Raw genomic sequence first — 22627 nt, 5'->3', positions numbered from 1 at the left:
ACCCTGAGTCTCAGGAGATGGGGGAAGTGGAGGATTGGGAGGGGTCTGAGGACCCTCTGGCAAGGGAATGTCAGTCTAACATGGACTGGACAGGAGACCTTGGGGAGGCCAGTGGCCTGGACACCTCTCCAGACACTGGATTCGTCTCTCCTCCTTCCGTGGCTTCGGAGGAGGGCGCTACATATAGTGTGGTGTTGATGAGGGCTGCTCAGGCCTTGGACCTCGAGCTCCCCGTCGCGGCCGTGAGGACTAATCTCCTCACTGAGGTCCTTAAGCCGCAGTCAAGCTCCATGGAGCCAATGCTGCCGTTTAATGAGGCCTTGTCGGACGTTCTGTTGGGCACTTGGTCCAGGCCCGCTACAGGTTCGCCTGTAGATAGGAACGTGGCCAGACGCCACCGCCCGGCTCCGGGCGACCCATGTTTCCTGTCCACCCACCCCACCCCCGAGAGTCTGGTCATCCAGGCCTCTAACTCCCAGACCGCCTTCCCGTCAGCACCCCCTGATCGGGAATCCAAGAGGTACGAGGCCTTTGGCAAAAAAGTCTTCTCGTCCCTTAGTTGTGGACTGCGGTCTTCCAACACCGCATGCCTCTTGGGCCGTTACACCCATTCTATATGGGACACGGTGGCGGAAGTGCTGCCAGAGTGCCCGTTGGAGGTACGGGCCAAACTCGGCCGAGCCCTTGTGGAGGGTCGGGACGCAGCGAAGTATTCGATTAGGTGCGGACTGGACACCACTGACTCGCTGGGCAGAGCGATGGCTACGACGGTGGCGATTCGACGCCACGCCTGGCTTAGGTCCGCCAACTTCTCGGCTGATGTCCAGAATACTCTCATGGACATGCCGTTCGATGGCCGTCGCCTCTTTGGCGACAAGGCAGACCACGCGCTCGAGCGCTTTAAGGACTCCAGGGCTACGGCCAAGTCCTTGGGCCTCTCGGCCCCGCGCCAGCAAGTGGCTGCTTTTCGCTCCTTTCGTGGCCACGGAAGGGGCGTCCCCACACGTGCCGCCGGCCACTCGCCGCAAACTGTCGTCCAGCGCGGCGGCGGCCGTGGAAACCGCCGTGGAGGCGGTAGGGGAGGCAAGCGGAGCCAGTCCACACCTGCCCCCGCAGCATCCGCCTCTAAACCCTCCTAGTCCGTGCTTTCCGGCCCAGGTGACGCCAGTGGGAGGCAGGGTTCGCCATCACCACTCTCACTGGCGCACAGTCACTTCGGACAGGTGGGTGCTGCAGATCGTCCGAAGGGGCTACTCCCTCCCCTTCGAGTCGACCCCTCCAGCCATGCCACCGCAACACCACCGCGTGTCGGGGGATCACTTGCGGCTCCTGCGGGAGGAAGTTTCGGCCCTCTTGGCCAAGGGGGACATCGAGCGCGTTCCTGGGCCAGAAGTAGGACGTGGTTGCTACTCCCACTACTTTCTGGTACCCAAGAAGGGCAAAGGGGGCCTACGCCCTATCTTGGACCTGAGGAACGTCAACGGCTTCCTCCGGAAGGAGCGGTTCAAAATGCTGACACTGGCTCAGGTCTTGGCTGCCCTAGACCCAGGAGACTGGATGGTAGCGTTGGACTTGCAGGATGCGTATTTCCACATCCCCGTCCTGCCGGCCCACCGGCGTTACCTGCGGTTCACGGTAGGCCTCGAGCACTTTCAGTTTACCGTGCTCCCCTTCGGCCTTACCAGCGCCCCACGGGTGTTCACGAAGGTGATGGCGGTGGTCGCAGCTCACCTGCGCAGGTTAGGGGTTTCAGTCTTCCCCTACCTAGACGACTGGTTGTTGAAGGCGGGCTCGCCCCAGGCAGTCGTCCACCACCTCCAGACTACGGCGGATCTCCTGCACAGGCTGGGATTTTCCATCAATGTGCCGAAGTCACACCTGTGCCCCTCTCAGAAGCTCCTTTTCATCGGAGCGGTTCTCGACTCGGCGCAGTTTCGGGTTTACCCGCCCGAACAGCGAGTCCGGGATATACAGGCCCTGATCCCGGTCTTCGGGCCGTTGTCCCGGGTTTCGGTCAGGTTGACGCTGAGGCTTCTGGGACTGATGGCCTCCTGCATCCTTCTGGTGCATCACGCACGGTGGCGGATGCGGGCTCTGCAGTGGGACCTGAAGTTTCAGTGGGCCCAGCACCGGGGCAACCTTTCCGACCACGTCCTGATCTCGGAGGGCACTGCGAGACAGCTGCAGTGGTGGCTCACGGACCGCGATTGGGTCAACGGCAGATCCCTCTCCCTTCCCCAACCGGAGCACGTAGTTGTGACGGACGCGTCCCTCCAGGGCTGGGGTGGCCACTTGGGAGAGGCGGAGATCAGAGGACTCTGGTCTCCGGCGGAGTCCCGGCTCCATATCAATCTGTTGGAGCTGCGGGCGATTCGTCTGGCACTGAAAGCATTCCTCCCGTCTGTCCGAGGGAGTGCAGTGCAGGTGTTCACGGACAACACCACCGCCATGTGGTACTGCAACAAACAGGGCGGTGTGGGGTCGTGGACCCTCTGCCAGGAGGCTCTGCGCCTCTGGCAATGGCTGGAACATCAGGGCGTGACTCTGGTGGTTCAACACCTGGCAGGTTCTCTGAACGCCAGGGCGGACGAACTCAGCCGTCGGTGCTCGATGGATCACGAATGGCGTCTGCACTCGGACGTGGCGCAAGGCCTCTTTCTGCGTTGGGGAGAGCCTTGGTTAGATCTATTCGCCACCGAAGAGAACGCGCAATGTCATCAGTTCTGCGCGTTGGAATTTCCAAGGCGGCACTCGCTCGGAGACGCTTTTCGTCGCGAGTGGAGCTGCGGTCTGTTGTACGCCTTTCCGCCTATACCTCTTCTGCCCAGAGTGCTGAAGAAGATCAAGCGCGACCGGGCACAAGTCATCCTTGTGGCTCCGGACTGGGCACGAAGGTACTGGTATCCCGAGCTACTCAGTATGTCAGTCGATCCCCCGGTTCGTCTGCCTCTTCAGGAGGACCTTCTGTCGCAGCAGCAGGGGACGGTCCTCCACCCGAACCTGTCCAGTCTCCACCTCCATGCATGGAGATTGAGCGGCGGCAGTTGAGGCCATTTGACTTGCCTCCTGAAGTTTGCAACATCATTCTGGCAGCCAGGCGTCCCTCCACAAAAACGGTATACGCCTGCAGGTGGAACAGATTTGTGGCATGGTGCACAGCAAAGGCTGTGGATCCTCTCAATGCCCCTCTCTCTGAGATTCTTCTCTTCCTTCTTTCTCTCGCCCAGCAGGGCTCTGCTCTGGGCACTGTCAAGGGCTATCTTTCGGCTCTTTCGGCCTTTCTGAGGCTGCCTGACCAACCCTCTTTGTTCAAGTCCCCTATCGTAAATCGATTCCTGAAGGGCATCACTCATACTTTTCCTCCTGTTCCCTTCGTGATGCCTCAGTGGGACTTGAACCTGGTTCTGACATTTCTGATGTGCGCTCCCTTTGAGCCACTTCACAACTGTCCACTTCGCCTTCTTTCTTTAAAGACTGCCTTCCTGGTAGCCATCACCTCTGCCAGGAGAGTGAGTGAGCTCCAGGCTCTCTCTTGTAAGCCTCCTTTCCTTTCAGTCCATCCGGACAAGGTTGTTTTGAGGACTAGGCCCTCCTTCTTGCCTAAGGTGGTCACGGCCTTCCACATGGGGCAGTCCATCACATTGCCCACCTTCTTTCCGCCTCCGCACCCCTCGAGAGAGGAGGAGAGGCTCCACCGTCTGGACCCAAAACGTGCGCTCTCATTCTATCTGGATCGCACACGCCAGTTCCGGGTGGATGATCAACTCTTTGTTGGGTACGCGGGCGCTAAGAAAGGGAAAGCGGTGCACAAGAGGACCATTTCTAGATGGATTATCATGTGCATCCAGGCGTGTTACTCCTTGGCAAAGAAGGAACCACCTGTTGGGCTGCGGGCTCATTCCACTCGAGCCACGGCCACTACAACTGCCTTGGGCCGAGGTGTGCCCCTGCAGGACATTTGCCAGGCTGCTACGTGGGCTTCGTTGCACACGTTTGCGAGGCACTACTGCCTGGACAGTCAAGTCCGGAGAGATGGCTACTTCGGCCGTTCCGTTCTCCAGGACTTTCTGGTGTGAATATTGGTTCGCAGACCCACCACCACGGGGATGGTATTGCTGGGGTATCTATTCTAAGGTAAGGAATCTATCACTAACGTGTCTCTTTCAGATGCACAAGTTACTACTTGTGTAACGATATATCTGTAAGAGACATTAGTTAGTGATAGATTCCTTACCGACCCACCCATCCTCCCCGTTCTGCGAACCGATATCTAGGGTTAAGGTCATCCCCTTTCAGGGCCCTAGTTTCTTGGCACCAGTGTCGGTTTTTGTCATGGCTCTGCGCTTCTGGCGCGGAAAAGCTGTGGCTAAGAACTGACGTCAGCACGCGGAGGCGGCGTCTATATACTCCGACGACGTCATCACGGCGCCCACGACGCCGACGACGGACGCGGAGCCGCAGACGACGCCTACCGACGCGCAAGGGTACTGCTACGCAAAATTTTCCGGATCCAGTCTGACGCCTGGGGATATTCTAAGGTAAGGAATCTATCACTAACTAATGTCTCTTACAGATATATCGTTACACAAGTAGTAACTTGTGCGTCCAGAGTTATGTTCGTGTCTGGTGGCACAATACAGAAACAGAGCTTCAAAGAGACAGGCGCATGGCATGTCACAAGCTTTATTTGTTCGAGAAGACGGAATGCCCCAACGATGCTCCGCGTCTCGAAATGTAGTCGCAAAAGGTCGTGTTCATTATGCACACTTAACGCCCCAACACCTTTTAATGGACGTAAAACGCCAAACCAATTGCCAGTGCTCATGCTGTTTCCCCCATTTTCTTGTCAAGGCAGGTTGCTACTTCTTTTGATCTGGATCATTATATCTTTAACATTTAAGAAAGTGGTTTGTTTCCCTCAAACTAAAAGCAGGGCTAAGTAATGGAATCCACTCATGATAATTTGACCATTTTTTAAACGCCCACTATTCTCTCTTCCTGTTATTTCTATATGTTGTTGAATGCTAGAAATGAAAAGCTATTACTCACCATTATCACACAAAACACTATTTGATTCCATAATAGTTGCTTATTGGTGTCTGCCTGTTTCCACTAGTCTATGTGGAAAGAACATTCTGTTTTATATATATACAGGTATAGTCCCTTATTTCAGAAACTCGTTTCGTTTTTACAGAGATTAATACGTTACTCTTTTTGATTTCTAGAAAACAGACTGCACAGCTGTAGTAAGCACAGAAGATAACAGTACCTTGGACAGCTATGGTTTTAGCTTGCACATCGAATTGACTGACATTTATCTGCCACGAATGTGGGTGGAAAAGCATCCTGAAAAAGAGAGTGAGGTAAATGTTATTGATGGCTTTTCTTTTAGAAATCGGAGGAACAATGTGTTGTCAGCGGACATTCTCGAAAAACGATTCAATAAATGACGTATAGCTCTTTTGCATTTGTGTTACTAAAATTAGTGGGTACAAAAGAATCATTTTTTTTATAACTTGTATTTACATTTTCATATTTAGACAATCTAATACAGAGGTTACAACTATTTGTCATCTGTCGATCACATTTCATCCTCAACCTATTTAAGTTCCTTAGATTTTTGCTTGTACTTGTACATATTTTGACAAATTGGCAACACAGTAAGATATCATTAATATTTCAACTGTGTAAGAAATTGGGTTTTTAAATGAGGGGGTGAAAACCCTTGCAAGCAGCAACAACAATCCTTGTCAGAGTGAACCACAGAAATCACAAAATTAACCCCTGCTTAACCCTCTGGTGGCTTGATACAAAAGCAGTCAGGCTCAACTTAGAGTCAATGTGTTAAGTATTTATGTAGCACACAAACAGTAATAAAGCAAAAAGACAATACAGGAAAAATCCCACTCCAATTTAAGCAAATAGAGTAAAATGTAATAAATAATTTGACACCAGAGGTTTTCAATACCAGGGCATGTGAAGCTTAAAACTACATGTCTAACGTTTTAAATACAATGCACGCTACCCTGTGGACTGTTCAGGCCCTACCTTAGGGGTGACGTATATGTATTGAAAAGGAAGGTTTGGCCTGGCAAAAGGTTTATTTGCCAGGTCGAATTTGCAGTTTAAAACTGCACACAGGCTGCAATGGCAAGCCTTAGACATATTTTAAAGGGTTACTTCAGCAAGTGGCAAAATAAGCCCTGGAGGCCCAGTAGTAGCATTTAATTTACAGGCCCTGTGTACCTGTTGTATCCCTTTATTAGGGACTTATAAGTACATTAAATATGCAAATTGGGTGCAAGCCACTTTTACCATGTTTGAAGGAGTGAGCATGAGCGCTTTAGCACCGGTTAGCAATAGTAAATTGCACAGAGTCCTAAATCCAACAAAATTGAATTTCTGCAAGTAGGAGGCGAGAAAACGCAAAACGTTTGGGGGAAGACCACATCACACACTGACAGGTCTAAAAAACACAATACTAATACAAAATGTATCTTATGTCTTTAACGTCAGTAGCTGATCTCAACCCACCCGCCACCATTCTGTCCTGGAGCACTCCCGTCAGGGTCCTTGTAAGGGGCCTAATATTACCTCTGCTAAGCGGAGCCTAAAGTAATAAATATCTCATGCGCAGCTCTAGTATTTGGAGTTATAGAAACGTTCAGAATAGAGTGGGATAAAGTGCCAGCGGTTGGCAAGTATCTGGGTGAGGTTATTAGCTCAGGAGTGTGGTAAACATCTCTGTTAGGGGGGATCTAATGATAAGCCATAGCCCCTGGTATGACGCATTAAATAATATTGAATCATACGTATGGGGGTGTGAGGGATAATGGTCGTCAGTTATCGTTAGCAGGCTCTTTGTCAGCATTAATAACTTTGTCTCAGTGAGTAGCTATGGGAGCTCAGCGCTCCCTTTTCCACCATTTTGAGCGCCTTACTCTGTGCTTCTGCTCAGTATTCCACTTGGGTAGTGGGAATTTCCAATACATGGTTATCGCTTGCTTGGTCAGTTGCAAAGCCAGATCAGTAAAATTCGTTGTTACTCTAGCCTTCTTAGGTCTGGAGTGCATGCCCAGTAAGCAGCACTCCGAGTTATCTATGCTTGATTTGTGTTTTTTTAGGGGGAAATTATCTGCAGGACTTCAGTTAGTTTAGAAGTGTTTCAGGGTAATACAGTCCCATCTCATATGAAGTATTTCATCTACCTCAGAGTGACATCGGTGGCAAGCCTCCGAGGCTGTGGGGTAAATGTTATTGGGTTTGCTTGATGTGAGATATGCTTTAAGCAGTATGGTATAATGTATAATCCTAAAGCTGGCATTTAAGGAGACATTCCAATACACCCTGCCACTCTTTATTGTCACACACACTACCCAAATCTGCCTCCCATTTACCTCGAAGTGCGTGGTGGGATATCAATGCATTTTGTTGTATAGTTTATAGAGCTACATAAATAACCTGCGGCCATGCCCTATTGTGTAAAGTGTTTGTATGATAGCATGCGTTTGCTGGTTCAGTGTCATCAATATTCTTCTTTTTAGGTCTTGTGACCTACAATGCGCGCAAGCGCATTGAGGGAACGAGAATTCAAGTGGGCAAAATCATCGTCAAACCACGGGCTTTCAGCCGCGGTTTTCTTTAAGTTCACGAGAATCACGTGATTAAACATGCACGCTCATCGGCAGCATTTCTCCTGCACAAGGCTTGCAAAAGGCTCTCCTCCCTCCCCACATCAAAGGCATCAATCACCCTCCCACAGGCTTCCCCAGCGCTGCCCCGCCCCCTGCTTCACAGCCAGGCCATCTGTTCCCTGCCAGACCTCTCACACCTCCGTCACAGCATGCCTGTGTACTTCAAGGCTTATCACTTCACACGGCAACCAGAGCACTTCAGTTGGTGTGCAGCCCCCCTCCCAGCAGCCGTGAGTCCCTAAACACTTTTTATATTTAATTAGCAGCAGCAGCATTTCTCCTGCGCCAGGCCACATCAAAGGCTCTGTGCCATTTTCACCCACACAGCACCACTTACAGACACGCAACGCCACTCACACCCACGCAAGCCCACTATCACCCACGCAACACCACACTCACCCACGCAACGCCACTCACCCAAGCAACACCATTCACACACGCAACGCAACTCATCCACGCAACCCCACTCATCCACGCAACCCCACTCATCCACGCAACCCCACTCATCCACGCAACCCCACTCATCCACGCAACCCCACTCATCCACGCAACCCCACTCACACATGCAACGCCACTCACCCACGCAACACCACTCACACATGCAACGCCACTCACCCACGCAACGCCACTCACTCACTCACGCAAAGCCACTCACACCCACGCAGTGCCACTTTCACCCACACAGCACCACTTTCAGACGCGCGACGCCACTCACACCCACGCAAGCCCACTATCACCCACGCAATGCCACACTCAGCCAAGCAACACCACTCACACACGCAACACAACTCACACACGCAACCCCACTCATCCACGCAACACTACTCATCCACGCATCGCCACTCATCCACGCAACTCAACTCATCCACGCAACGCCACTCACACATGCAACGCCACTCACACATGCAACGCCACTCACACATGCAACGCCCCTCACACATGCAACGCCACTCACACATGCAACGCCACTCACCCACGCAAGGCCACTCACCCACACAAGGCCACTCACCCACGCAACGCCACTCACCCACGCAACGCCACTCACACACGCAACGCCACTCACACACGCAACGCCACTCACCCACGCAAATCCACTCACACCCACGCAGTGCCACTTTCAGACACACAACGCCACTCACACCCACGCAAGCCCACTCTCACACACGCAACTCCACACTCACCCATGCAATGCCACTCACACACGCAACGCAACTTACCCACGCAACGCCACTCACCCACGCAACACCACTCACACATGCAACGCAACTTACCCACGCAACGCCACTCACCCACGCAACACCACTCACACATGCAACGCCACTCACACATGCAACGCCACTCCTCCACGCAACACCACTCACACATGCAACGCAACTCGCCCATGCAACCCCACTCATCCACGCAACACTACTCATCCACGCATCGCCACTCATCCACGCAACTCAACTCATCCACGCAACGCCACTCACACATGCAACGCCACTCACACATGCAACGCCACTCACACATGCAACGCCCCTCACACATGCAACGCCACTCACACATGCAACGCCACTCACCCACGCAACACCACTCACACACGCAACACAACTCACACACGCAACCCCACTCATCCACGCAACACTACTCATCCACGCATCGCCACTCATCCACGCAACTCAACTCATCCACGCAACGCAACTCATCCACGCAACGCCACTCACACATGCAACGCCACTCACACATGCAACGCCACTCACACATGCAACGCCCCTCACACATGCAACGCCACTCACACATGCAACGCCACTCACCCACGCAAGGCCACTCACCCACGCAAGGCCACTCACCCACGCAACGCCACTCACCCACGCAACGCCACTCACCCACGCAACGCCACTCACCCACGCAACGCCACTCACACACGCAACGCCACTCACACACGCAACGCCACTCACCCACGCAAATCCACTCACACCCACGCAGTGCCACTTTCAGACACACAACGCCACTCACACCCACGCAAGCCCACTCTCACACACGCAACTCCACACTCACCCATGCAATGCCACTCACACACGCAACGCAACTTACCCACGCAATGCCACTCACCCACGCAACACCACTCACACATGCAACGCAACTTACCCACGCAACGCCACTCACCCACGCAACACCACTCACACATGCAACGCCACTCACACATGCAACGCCACTCCTCCATGCAACACCACTCACACATGCAACGCAACTCGCCCATGCAACGCAACTCACCCACGCAACCCCACTCATCCACGCAACGCCACTCACACATGCAACGCCACTCATCCACGCAACGCCACTCACACATGCAATGCCACTCACACATGCAACGCCACTCACACATGCAACGCCACTCACACATGCAACGCCACTCACACATGCAACGCCACTCACACACGCAACGCCACTCACACACGCAACGCCACTCACACACGCAACACCACTCACTCACGCAAAGCCACTCACACATGCAACGCAACTCACACACGCAACTCACACACGCAACGCAACTCACTCACGCAAAGCCACTCACACCCACGCAGTGCCACTTTCACCCACACAGCACCACTTTCAGACACGCAACGCCACTCACACCCACGCAAGCCCACTATCACCCACGCAATGCGACACTCACCCACGCAATGCTACACTCACCCACACAATGCCACACTCACCCACGCAATGCAACACTCACCCACGCAACGCCACTCACTTAAGCAACACCACTCACACACGCAACCCCACTCACCCACGCAACGCCACTCACACATGCAACGCCACTCACACATGCAACGCAACTCACCCACGCAACCCCACTCATCCACGCAACGCCACTCACACACGCAACGCCACTCATCCACGCAATGCCACTCACACACGCAACGCCACTCATCCACGCAACGCCACTCACACACGCAACTCCACTCACACATGCAACGCCACTCACACATGCAACGCCACTCACACATGCAACGCCACTCACACACGCAACGCCACTCACACACGCAACGCCACTCACACACGCAACGCCACTCACTCACGCAAAGCCACTCACACCCACGCAGTGCCACTTTCACTCACACAGCACCACTTTCAGACACGCAACGCCACTCACACCCACGCAAGCCCACTATCACCCACGCAATGCCACACTCACCCACGCAATGCCACACTCACCCACGCAATGCCACACTCACCCACGCAATGCCACACTCACCCACGCAATGCCACACTCACCCACGCAATGCCACTCACCCAAGCAACACCACTCACACACGCAACCCCACTCACACGCAACGCCACTCACCCACGCAACGCCACTCACCCACGTAACGCCACTCACCCACGCAACGCCACTCACCCACGCAACAACACTCACCCACGCAACAACACTCACACATGCAACGCCACTCACCCACGCAACGCCACTCACTCAAAGCAACACCACTCACACACGCAACGCAATTCACGCAACACCACTCACACACGCAATGCCACTCATCCACGCAACGCCATTCATCCACGCAACGCCACTCACACACGCAACGCCACTCACACACGCAACGCCACTCACACACGCAACGCCACTCACACATGCAACGCCACTCACACATGCAACGCCACTCACACATGCAACGCCACTCACACACGCAACGCCACTCACACACGCAACGCCACTCACACACGCAACGCCACTCACCCACGCAACGCCACTCACCCACGCAACGCCACTCACCCACGCAACGCCACTCACCCACGCAACGCCACTCACCCACGCAATGCCACTCACCTACGCAATGCCACTCACTCACGCAAATCCACTCACACCCACGCAGTGCCACTTTTACCCACACAGCACCACTTTTACCCACACAGCACCACTCACACCCACGCAAGCCCACTCTCACACGCAACACCACACTCACCCATGCAATGCCACTCACCCGCGCAACGCCACTCACCCACACAATGCCACTCACCCACGCAATGCCACTCACCCACGCAACGCCACTCACCCACGCAACAACACTCACACATGCAACGCCACTCACACATGCAACGCCACTCACCCACGCAACGCCACTCACCCACGCAATGCAACTCACTCAAAGCCACTCACACCCACGCAGTGCCACTTTCACCCACACTGTGCAGTGCACAATAGGTCTCGCAGTAGGAAAGTTGGAGCTATTGGTTTTGTAAATGACAAAGCCCTTTATGTTTTTAAAATGAAAACAAAAATAAAAGGCATTGTTATTTGCAATTGTAATAGCTCCAACTTTCCTACTGCGAGACCTATTGGCAACGCCAGTGCTTGTTTTTAAGTGTGTGCCGGATCTTGCAGAATAATAAAAAATTATAACTGTATAAAATAGTAAAAATTGTCCTCCCATTCGCCATATGCTACCATGAGTGTCTAGAAGGTCTGGATCGTGCGGTCCATGAAGAGGTCTTCCAAAGTAGTAAGCCCTACCTCCTCCCAAATGGTCAGCTCTGGGGTTGAGTCCTTACTGTTCAGTCACTAAGCCCTTTGGTGGTGTCACTGGTGTATATAGAGCCACTGGGCTTGGACAGAGTTTGCTTCAGGATTTCCTGTGTTGTCTGAAGAAGAGGTAAGTTTCTTAGGGATATAGAGTCCTGGAAAAGTATTTTATGCCGGCCTTCTGTTTGGATCTGTTCTTTTGAAAGTCATATTTCGTCGCAATAGTAGCCGGCCTGCCATTATGCTACCCACTGGAACTGAGTTGCTGTAGCAAATCCTCGAAATTCAAGGGCTTCCTTGACCCGAGGTAAACTTTAGGTTTGCCAATCTCACCTCATCCACCTTTTCCCCATATCAACTCAACTAACAGTGAATCTAGCTGTTGGAAAAGGGCTGTTGGAGTCAGTAATGGCATATTTGCAAAATAATCAAATAGCCGTGGGAGCAGCACTATTTTTGCCACTGCAATGTGACCTGCCACCGAAAGGGGGAGCAACCTGAGACAACAAGGATCCGATGTCTCTTCCAAAATGTCCCTCTAGTAAGTCTGCTTCTGTTTGGTATACGTGGATTCCTAAGTATTAGAATGTTTGTGGCGCCCATTGCAACACCAGGCCTCCTAGTGTCGTTTGTTGCTGCAGGTGAGCCAACCTCAGAGGGAAGACGTGACTTTCTATAATTAACATTAAGAACAGATATCTTTCCAAAGGCCTGCAGGAGAATCAACCCCAACATTAGATCAGAAGCATTGTCACAAACATAAAGCAAAATGTCATTGGCCTATAACGAGATAGAATAAAATGTCTAAGCCAAAGGTATCCACAAGCAGGGCCCTGTCTGCACATTTTAGCAGCCAGAGTTTCGATGACAATTAGAAATAATATTGGGGATAATGGAACACTCCTATCTAGTCTCCTTGACAATTTTGTAGCCATCTAATATAAGCCATTTGGACCCTAGCTGTTGGGGCCACATACAGTAGCCTGAGCCAGTCCACCATTTCATGCCCAATTCTAAAATAACCTAGTACCTTAGTCATGGGTTCAGGATGTCAAAAGTTTGCTTAACGTCTAATACCATCCAGGCCAAGTGAGGTCAGTCTGGGTGACTCCCTCGAGAACATGGTAAAATCCTCTGATATTAGGGGAAGTTCTTCTCCCTGGATAACACCCATTCTGTTACCTGAGAATAACTTCAGGCAAGATAGGAAGGAGCCTCCCAGCTTGTATTTTGCTCTGTATTTAGAATTGATAATGGGTGCTAAGAGGATACATTCAACTGGTCTTGTCCAGGTTTCAGGACTGAGGTCACTATTACTTCATTGGTCGTGGTCGAGAGTTGCCCCTAGGTTTTGACAGATTGATATAGCTTTAGCAGCTTGCATGTTACTTATTAGTGACTTGTAAGCAGCATAACATTTGGCGGGCGGGCTATCCGAACCCAATGTTTTGCCCCTCCCTTGAGCACAGCTAGCCAGTTTTGCCCCTCCCTTGAGCACAGCTAGCCAGTCTTATTTCTTGCTCGGTAATCTAATTGAGGCTGTCATCCATCTGGCTGAGTCAGGGGAGATCTAGGGCATGGTGTTATCAACAAGGAGTTGAGGTATTCAACACTAGGGATAGTCAAGTTGGAATATAATTCTGCATACTACACCATGAAGGATTTATTGACCCTTGTGTGTGGACTGTATTTCAGTCTTGATTGGTAACAGACATGATCAGGGTTTGTTGGTGCTGTTTTTTTTAAGGCATGCCAGAAGTTTACCTGCTTTGTCACCTTCTGAATGTGTTCTCTAGGTGAACACGCCTCAGTCAACGTATCTAAATCGCTCCAATAATTCAGCATGTTTTCCCTACCTTCGGGTAAAGATTCCATTTGCACAGGTTCTGCCACAACAGCTTGTTCTAACCTTTCCATGGAGTTTTCCACTTTTGAAAGCTGCTTCAATTTGTCCTCACACTACTGTGTATATGCCTCTTAGTACCACTTTAATGGCTTCCCACTCCATCAGTGGAGAATGAAGTAGTGCTCCCATTCTCTGAAAAATAATGATGCACCAGTGTTCTCAGCAATTCCCTAACTATGGCATCCTCCAGCCATGATAACTGCAATTTCCAAGTGGCTATGGGGTGGGGACTCTCGCAATGCAGGCCTAACTCCAGAGGGTTATGATTGACAGTGCATTTCCTACATATGTCACATGGTCTAATTATGGCTGAAGTATCTCTGAGTACACCATGCGGTCTGATCTGGCATGCAGGGGTTAATAGAAAGAGTATATTAATTCCTTCATTCCTGTGCCACCAGTAGTCGGCCAATGTCCACTCATGGAACCATGTTTCCAATGCCCTGGCATTCCTAGTAATCATGGTGTGCAGTAACGTGGATGGAAGTGGATGAGGGTAATTCAGTTCAGTTCAGTTCAACTTTATTCGGATCCATAAAAGCACAAAAAAAAACCACAAATTCATCACAATAGTTAATACAAAAGATTACAATTCAATATACAAATAGCTAAAATGCCTTGTGCTAAAATGACCATCATGTTGATATATACAGTTATTAAAACAATTCACGAATTATGTCATACAAGGTCAGGGGTCCATCATAGATCTTCGTGCCCTTGTTGCGGTTTTGAGAAAAGTGCCAGTGAGGAAAATTAGTTCAACATCATCTAAGTCTAGTATTGATCGGTACGCTGCCTCCAGAGTTATTGGTCTTCTTTTGTTAAAATATGGATATAAAAACTGTTTAGAGTATTTAATATAGTGCTTACAGAGAAATATGTGCATAATAGTTTGCTCACTCCTCCCGTCACAAGAACACAAGTTAAAATTAAGATTTGGGCTCTAACCAAGCGAAAAACAAAGTGCAAATCGAATTGTGCCAGCTCTTAGTCGAAACAAAAGACTCATTTCCCAACGGCTCATCAGTAAAGTGAAATACATGTGAAGCGGATAACAGAACTGTTCAATAGCCCTGTGGGTGCGCACAGTTCATTTCCTAGATTCTGCCACCTCCCTCTCGTTATTATATAGGGAGTACAAATCATTCTGCAGTTCCTTTTTTGCAACTGAAGCTGCTAATATGGGATCCCGGAAGATGTTTTCTCTATTTATACTGCGCAAGCTACTCAGCACACCGCTTAGCCATGGAATTTCTAAGCCCTTGTCACAGTGTAAGCAATCCTTAATAATCAGCTGTGTCAAGGATGCCTCTTCGTTTTTCCACACTGATACTCACATAAGTGCCGGTCGTGCCTGAATAAAATCAGTTATAAAATTAATATTGAGCTCCTTGTGACATATATATTGGGGAGTTGAAATTGGGGTGCTCAATAATTTTCTACAAAACCTATTTTCTTCCTGCTGGATTACTGAGCAATTGACCGTTCCCCACATCTCAGCGCCATATGTGGCCATCGGAGTGCACTGAAGTTTGTATATTTTCTGTACTGCTAAAAGGGCACCCGTGGTCTTAGGACGAGTTAGACTTAAAATTGAATTGGTGGCCTTTGAGAACTTGCACCTGGCGTGAGCTAAATGCTCACTCCAGGAGCCGTTCGCAGCAAAGACCAATCCTAAATAAACAAAAGATCTTACCCAAGTCAATTTTTGGCCATCTATTGTGATCGGGCCTATTTCACGCTTCCCCGGGCCACCACTCATCAGGAATTTACCCGCAGGTCTAACTTTTTCATATAATTATAAAAATTTTGGACAAGAAGATGCAATGAGTTTGGAGTACGGCCGATAAGAACCGCATCGTTTGCGTAAAGAAGCACAGGGATGGGCTCTTTATTAATATTTGGGGCGTCTTGGGTAGCCGTTTTCAGAGAGGTATTGAGCCCATTAATGTATATAATGAAAAGGAGGGGGGCCAACACGCATCCTTGTCTGACCCCCCTGCCGATATCAATGGACCCTGAAACCTCTCCTCCCGTCCCAATTCTTACTTGGGCCTTGAGGTCTCAGTGTAAATATGCTAAGAAATTTACCAGTGTTTCATTCAACCCACCAGCCGAAAGGATTGCCCACAGCTTTGACCTATTCACTAGGTCAAAAGCTGTGGACAAATCCATAAAAGCCATATAAATAGGGGACCTCCTTGCAATAGCATATTTGCCAACGATTAAGTTTAAATTGAGGCATTGTTCCGTGGTTCCTACCTTGCCCCTAAAGGCCAACTGGCATGGGTCCAGGATGTCATTTGCTTCTGTCCAATCCACAATTTTATTGTACAGGACTCTTCCTAGAATTTTAAGGGTATTATCTATTAGGGAGATAGGCCGATAATTGCACGGAAGAGATCTATCTCCCTTCTTGAAGATAGGGACTATTATACTTCTTGCCCAAGTCTCAGGTATTTTTGCCAAGGTTAGATTATTAAAAATATTCAAGAGCAGCGGGCCCAGGTGGAAGTGGATGAGGGTAATATCTAGCACACAGTAAAAGTAGCCTTCCAACACCCAGAGCATGTCAGCCCAGTGATCCAACCAGATAATATCAAGTACGCCGGCGGGTGCTTCGGCCCGACGCCGCAGGGCCCCACTGGATCCGCTTCTGGATCCGGATCGTCGCCGGTCGACCTGACGACCTCACCGGCGACGGTTCCACAGGTGTCGCCTCCGGCGCCGTCCTCTGGCGGCGCCGTCCCCAATACCTCCCTCGACCCGGTTCCAGCGTCGGAGCGGCGCCGCTGGGTGCCGCTCTCGACGCCGCTTGGGGAGTTCTACTTCAATGAACCTGCCCCGTCCTTTGAGAACCCTGATTATCAGGAGATGGGTGATGAAGAGTATTGGGAGAGGTCTGAGGACCCTCTGACACGTGAGTGCCAGTCCCAGGAGGACTGGACAGGTGGACTTGGGGATGCCAGTGGTCTGGACACTTCGCCAGACACTGGGTTTGTCTCACCTCCTACCGTGGCTTCGGAGGAGGGGGCAACCTTCAGTGTGGTGTTGACGCGGGCAGCCAAGGTCTTGGGCCTTGAGCTCTCCGTCGCAGCCCTGAGGACTAACCTCCTCACTGAGGTCCTTAAACCGCAATCAAGCACCAGTGAGCCTCTGCTGCCGTTTAATGAGGCCTTGACTGACGTTCTTTTGGGCACTTGGTCCAGGCCCGCTACAGGCCAGCTTGTAGATAGGAACGTGGCCAGACGCCACCGCCCGGCCCCGGGCGACTCTTGTTTCCTGTCCACCCACCCCACCCCCGAGAGCCTGGTCATCCATGCCTCTAATTCCCAGACCGCATTCCCGTCGGCTCCGCCTGATCGGGAATCCAAGAGGTATGAGAATTATGAAAAGAAAATATTCTCCTCCCTTAGTTTGGGACTGCGGTCTTCCAACACCGCATGCCTCTTGGGCCGTTACACCCACTCCCTGTGGGACACGGTCGTGGACGTGCTGCCACAATGCCCGGCGGAGGTCAAGGCTAAACTCGCCCACGTTTCTCCATCTGGTGTGGACTGGATACCACCGACTCACTGGGCAGAGCGATGGCAACGACGGTGGCAATTCGTCGCCACGCCTGGTTGAGGTCCGCCAACTTTTCAGCGGATATCCAAAATACACTCATGGACATGCCGTTTGATGGCCGTCGCCTCTTTGGTGACAAGGCAGACCATGCGCTTGAGAGCTTTAAGGACTCCAGGGCTACGGCCAAGTCCTTGGGACTCTCGGCCCCGCGCCAGCAAACGGGTGCCTTTCGCTCCTTTCGCGGCCAAGGAAGGGGCGCCCCCACATGTGCTGCCAGCCACACACAGCAGACTAACATCCAACGCGGTGGCGGCCGTGGAAATCGCCGTGGAGGCGGTCGGGGACAACGGCGAGGCCAGTCCACACCTTCCCCCGCAGCATCCGTCTCAAAACCCTCCTAGTCCGTGCTTTCAGGCCCATGTGACATCAGTGGGGGGCAGGGTTCGCCATCACCACTCCCACTGGCGCACTGTCACATCGAACAGGTGGGTGCTGCAAATCGTCCGAAGGGGCTACTCCCTCCCCTTCGAGACGACCCCTCAAGCCATGCCACCGCAATACCACCGCGTATCGGGGGATCATATGCGGCTTCTGCAGGAGGAAGTAACAGCCCTCTTGGCCAAGGGGGCCATTGAGCGCGTTCCTGGGCCAGAAGTAGGGTGTGGTTGCTACTCCCACTACTTTCTGGTGCCCAAGAAGGGCAAAGGGGGCCTACGCCCTATCTTGGACCTACGGAACGTCAACTGCTTCCTCCAGAGGGAGAAGTTCAAAATGTTGACGCTCGCTCAGGTCCTGTCTGCCCTCGACCCTGGAGACTGGATGGTGGCGTTGGGCTTGCAGGACACTTATTTTCACATCCCCATCCTGCTGGCCTACTGGAGTTACCTGTGGTTCACGGTAGGCCATGAGCACTTTCAGTTTACCGTGCTCCCCTTTGGCCATACCAGCGCCCCTCGGGTGTTCACGAAAGTGATGGCCGTGGTCCCAGCTCATCTGCGCAGATCAAGGGTTCCCGTCTTCCCCTATCTCGACGACTGGCTGTTGAAGGCAGGTTCGCCCCAGGCTGTCGTCACCCACCTCCAGACTACGGCCGACCTCCTACATTCGCTGGGGTTCTCCATCAACATGCCGAAGTCACACCTGACTCCCTCTCAGAAGCTGCTCTTCATCGGAGCGGTTTTGGACACGTCGCAGTTTCGGGTCTATCCTCCCGAACAGCGAGTCTGGGATATTCGGGCTATGATTCCGATCTTTCAGCCCCTAACCCAGGTATCGGTCAGGATGACCCTTAGGCTACTGGACCTGATGACCTCCTGCATGGTGCCATGTGCGGGCTCTGCAGTGGGACCTGAAGTTCCAGTGGGCACAACATCAGGGGAACTAGTCCGATTGCGTCCAGAACTCAGAGGGCACTGCACACCAATTGCAGTGGTGGCTAGGATTGGGTCGACAGCAGATCCCTCTCCCTTCCCCAACCAGAATTCACAGTGGTGACCGATGCATTACTTCTGGGATGGGGCGGCCACATGGGGGAGGCGGAGATCAGAGGCCTCTGGTCTTCGGCAGAGTCCAGGCTCCACATTAACCTTCTGAAGCTTCTGGTGATTCGTTTTGCACTCAAAGCTGGGAAAGAGTAGTGCAGGTGTTCACGGACAACACCACTGCCATGTGGTACTGCAACAAATAAGGCTGGGTGGGGTCGTGGACACTATGTCAGGAGGCCATCCGCCTCTGGACATGGCTGGAACATTAGTGCAAATCGCTGGTGGTTCAACACCTGGCAGGTTCACTGAACGCCAGGGCGGACAAACTCTGCCGCAGGTGCATCATCGATCACGAATGGCGTCTTCACTCGGAGGTGGTGCAGGGTCTCTTTCAGCAGTGGAGATAGCCTTGGTTAGATCTATTCACCACCGAAGAGAACGCACAATGTTAGCAATTCTGCACGTTGGAATTTCCAAGGCGGCACTCGAAGAAGAGTCGGTTATCCCAAGCTGCTCAATATGGCCATTGATCCTCCGATCATACTGCCTCTTCTGGAGGATCTTCTATCGCAGGAGCAGGGGACGGTCCTCCACCCGAATCTGTTCAACCTCCACCTCCTAACAGGGAGATTGAGCGGAGGCAGTTGACGTTGTTTGACCTACCTCCCGAAGTCTGCGATGTTATCTTGACAGCCAGCCGTCCCTCCACTAAGAAGGTATACGCCTGCAGATAGAACAAATTTGTGGCATGGTGCACAGCAAAGGCTATGGATCCCCTTTCCACACCTCTTTCTGAGGTTCTCTTCCCCTTCATGACATCTGTCAGGCAGCTACATGGACATCGCTGCACACGTTCACCAAACACTACTGCCTGGAAGGCTTCTTTGGCCGTTCTGTACTCCAGGACTTTCTGGTGTGATCTTAGTTTGTAGACCCATCTCCGGGGTTGGTATTGCTGGGGTATCTATTCTAAGGTAGGGAATCTATAACTAACTGTTTCTTGCAGATGAACAAGTTTCTTATGTTCAGTAACATAATATCTGTAAGAACCATAGGTTAGTTATATAGATTCCTTATTGCCCCCCCCCCATCCTCCCCATTCTGCAAACTGACTCCTAGGGTTAAGGACTTCCTTTTAGGGCCCTAGTTTTGTGCACTAGTGGTCAGTGTCTTGCATAGCTCTTTGCTTCTGGATTGGAAAGTCTTGTACAGAACTAACGTCAGCACGCGAGGGCGGCGTCTATGTATCTAACGCAACGTCATCCCAGCGACCACAATGCCAACGACGAACGCGGAGTCGACTGACGCCACCTTCCCACGAGCAGGGGTACTTCTAAAAAAAACTTTCTGGATCCAGTTTGAAGCCTGGGGGTAATTTTAAATAACCTATGTTTATTACAGATATATAATTACCGAAGGTAAGTAATTTGTTCGACGCTGCAACTCTGAAAGAAGTAGAGATCTGCGTGTCCCTCCTGAGAGAGTGGGGGCGCTCGTGAGGGAAGGCAGATTTGCAGTACCTCTCCTAACAGCCCCCCTCGCATCACCTAGGGGCTGCCTTCTCTGTGGGGATACCCCAGGGTGCTGTTGACAACGGGAGTGGGCCCTGTGGAGTGAGTGGAGCCCTTGACGGAGCTGGTGATCGGCTGTGGATCGTTCCCTGGCGGACTGCTGCTCTACAGAGACCATTGTCCCTTGTGGGAGAGCACTGCTCAGTCTGCGGCCGGCAGGGGCTTGGTTCCTTGCTGAGAGGGGCCCCCCTACCAGGGACGGACACGTCAGGACTGGGGGTGGAACACACAGTGAAAGAGCTTGGGTCTGGTGGTGGGTCCAGAACTAGGACCGGATGATTTTGAAATCACTCAAGGACACTACCGCACGGTGGAAGCTGGCCCCATCATGCTTGATAAAGAGACAGTTCAGCGTACCTGGGTCCTGGGAGAGCCATAAGAGGCCACCGGTTGGCTGAAATCTCCCACAGGGCTCCTCCAGGAATTACCATACCGGCCCGTGTCGTCACAACACTCGACTCCCTTACGGCACTCAGTGATCCTGGAGTTTGATGGTGGTGCGCATGGTTGGGTCGGGCCTGATGAAAAGCAGCGAGACTCCCAAGACTTTTGTTGCCGCTTGGTGCAAACCACCTCTAATTCACTCTAAGATTAGTGATCAAAATAACGAGGCAGGCGCTGGAGGTTGGAAGGCGAAGAACAAGTTTATTGCTCTAGAGGAGAGTACATCACTTCGGATACCGGGGCTATCGTCAGGAGGTGCTCTAACTGCATCTCTGAGGCCTGGCCTTTTATATGTTTCTTTCGTCACTTTATTGCATGGTCAAACATTCCTGGCATCAGTTTATAACATAGTGAAACATCTCTGGAATCCCCGCCTTTAAGCTAGTTCCCACACAAGTCCAGTAGAAAATGTTCCCCCACCCGGATCTTACAGATGATCGATATCGACAGGACCTAAAACACATGGGATCGGTCAGAAAAAGGGGTCGGGTCACTGATTAAATTCCGGCCCCTTTGTTGGTGGAGTAAGTTCTGTCTTTACGTGGGCAATAAACGAAGTCCGCAGGGGTTGATTAGCACCTGGGACCGGATTGAGTAGCCAGGTGCAGTGGAGGAGGTTATCAGAGGGGCCGGATCGTGCGCAGAGGATGAAAGGACAAGTGGGTTTGGTGCGGGAAGTGGCTCTAGGATATTGTCATGCTGACATGGTTTTACGACCCTGGTATGTGTGATCAGGTTCAGTCAGAGCGCGGGGGGATGAGGGTGGCCGGGGTGATGCGCAGGTGACCAGCAATGTGGAAAATGGCTGCAGAGACTAAAACGGTTTCCGCTTACGCCCTCGTAGGGGCCTTCGTTACACAAGATGGCGCCGGCAATGTTCATATTTATCGTCTTATATTCAACAGGCCGATCCCTTTGGGACCCTGAGCAGTCAGAGCAGTCATGGAAAAGGACAGAGGTGCAAAACCACCGTCAACCCAAACTCGCATGGATCAGTATGCAATCGGTGGCTCCGCCCATGTTGAGTTGGCACCACACGCGATCAGCTGCCCGAGGGTGACCTAGCCACTATACTGCAGGCCATTAGGACCAGTCAAGAATCCATGGAAACCAGGATCGGGGAGGTGTGAGTAGACGTGGCCCTAGTCTGCCAGGACCTTTGAAATGCATCTGCTCGCATCATGGAATCGGAGCCCCAGCTTTCGGAGGTGGAGGATGACATTGCAGCCCTCAGGACGCAGGTTAAACAGCTTCTATCCCACACGACTGACCTCCACAAACGGGCTGAGGATGCGGAAAACAGATCGCGTCGAAATAATCTCCGCCTGGTGGGTCTGCCTGAGGGGTCGGAACTGGCACAAATGACCACCTTTCTGGAAGACTGGTTCAAGAAACGGATGCCCTGTCGCCGTGGTTTGTTGAGGAACGGGCCCACCGTGCGCTCGCACCCCGGCCAC

General features: G+C 51.9%; 1 protein-coding gene across 3 annotated transcripts in view; it reads left to right on the top strand.

Annotated features, from left to right (window-relative positions):
* PARP4 (poly(ADP-ribose) polymerase family member 4) overlaps nt 1-22627 on the top strand; it is a 1988214-nt gene that overhangs the window by 797877 nt on the left and 1167710 nt on the right. For all 3 annotated transcript variants that reach the window (XM_086935217.1, XM_086935220.1, XM_086935219.1), the window contains exon 22: nt 5226-5363. In XM_086935217.1, the coding sequence (XP_086791343.1) occupies nt 5226-5363 (138 nt within the window). The remainder of the gene's footprint in view (nt 1-5225; nt 5364-22627) is intronic.

The sequence above is a fragment of the Lissotriton vulgaris genome, chromosome 8 (assembly GCF_964263255.1).
Source record: "Lissotriton vulgaris chromosome 8, aLisVul1.2, whole genome shotgun sequence".
Lineage (NCBI taxonomy): Eukaryota > Metazoa > Chordata > Amphibia > Caudata > Salamandridae > Lissotriton > Lissotriton vulgaris.
The sequence above is the reverse complement of the archived record's forward strand: the minus strand, read 5'-3'. Positions and strand labels throughout refer to the sequence as shown.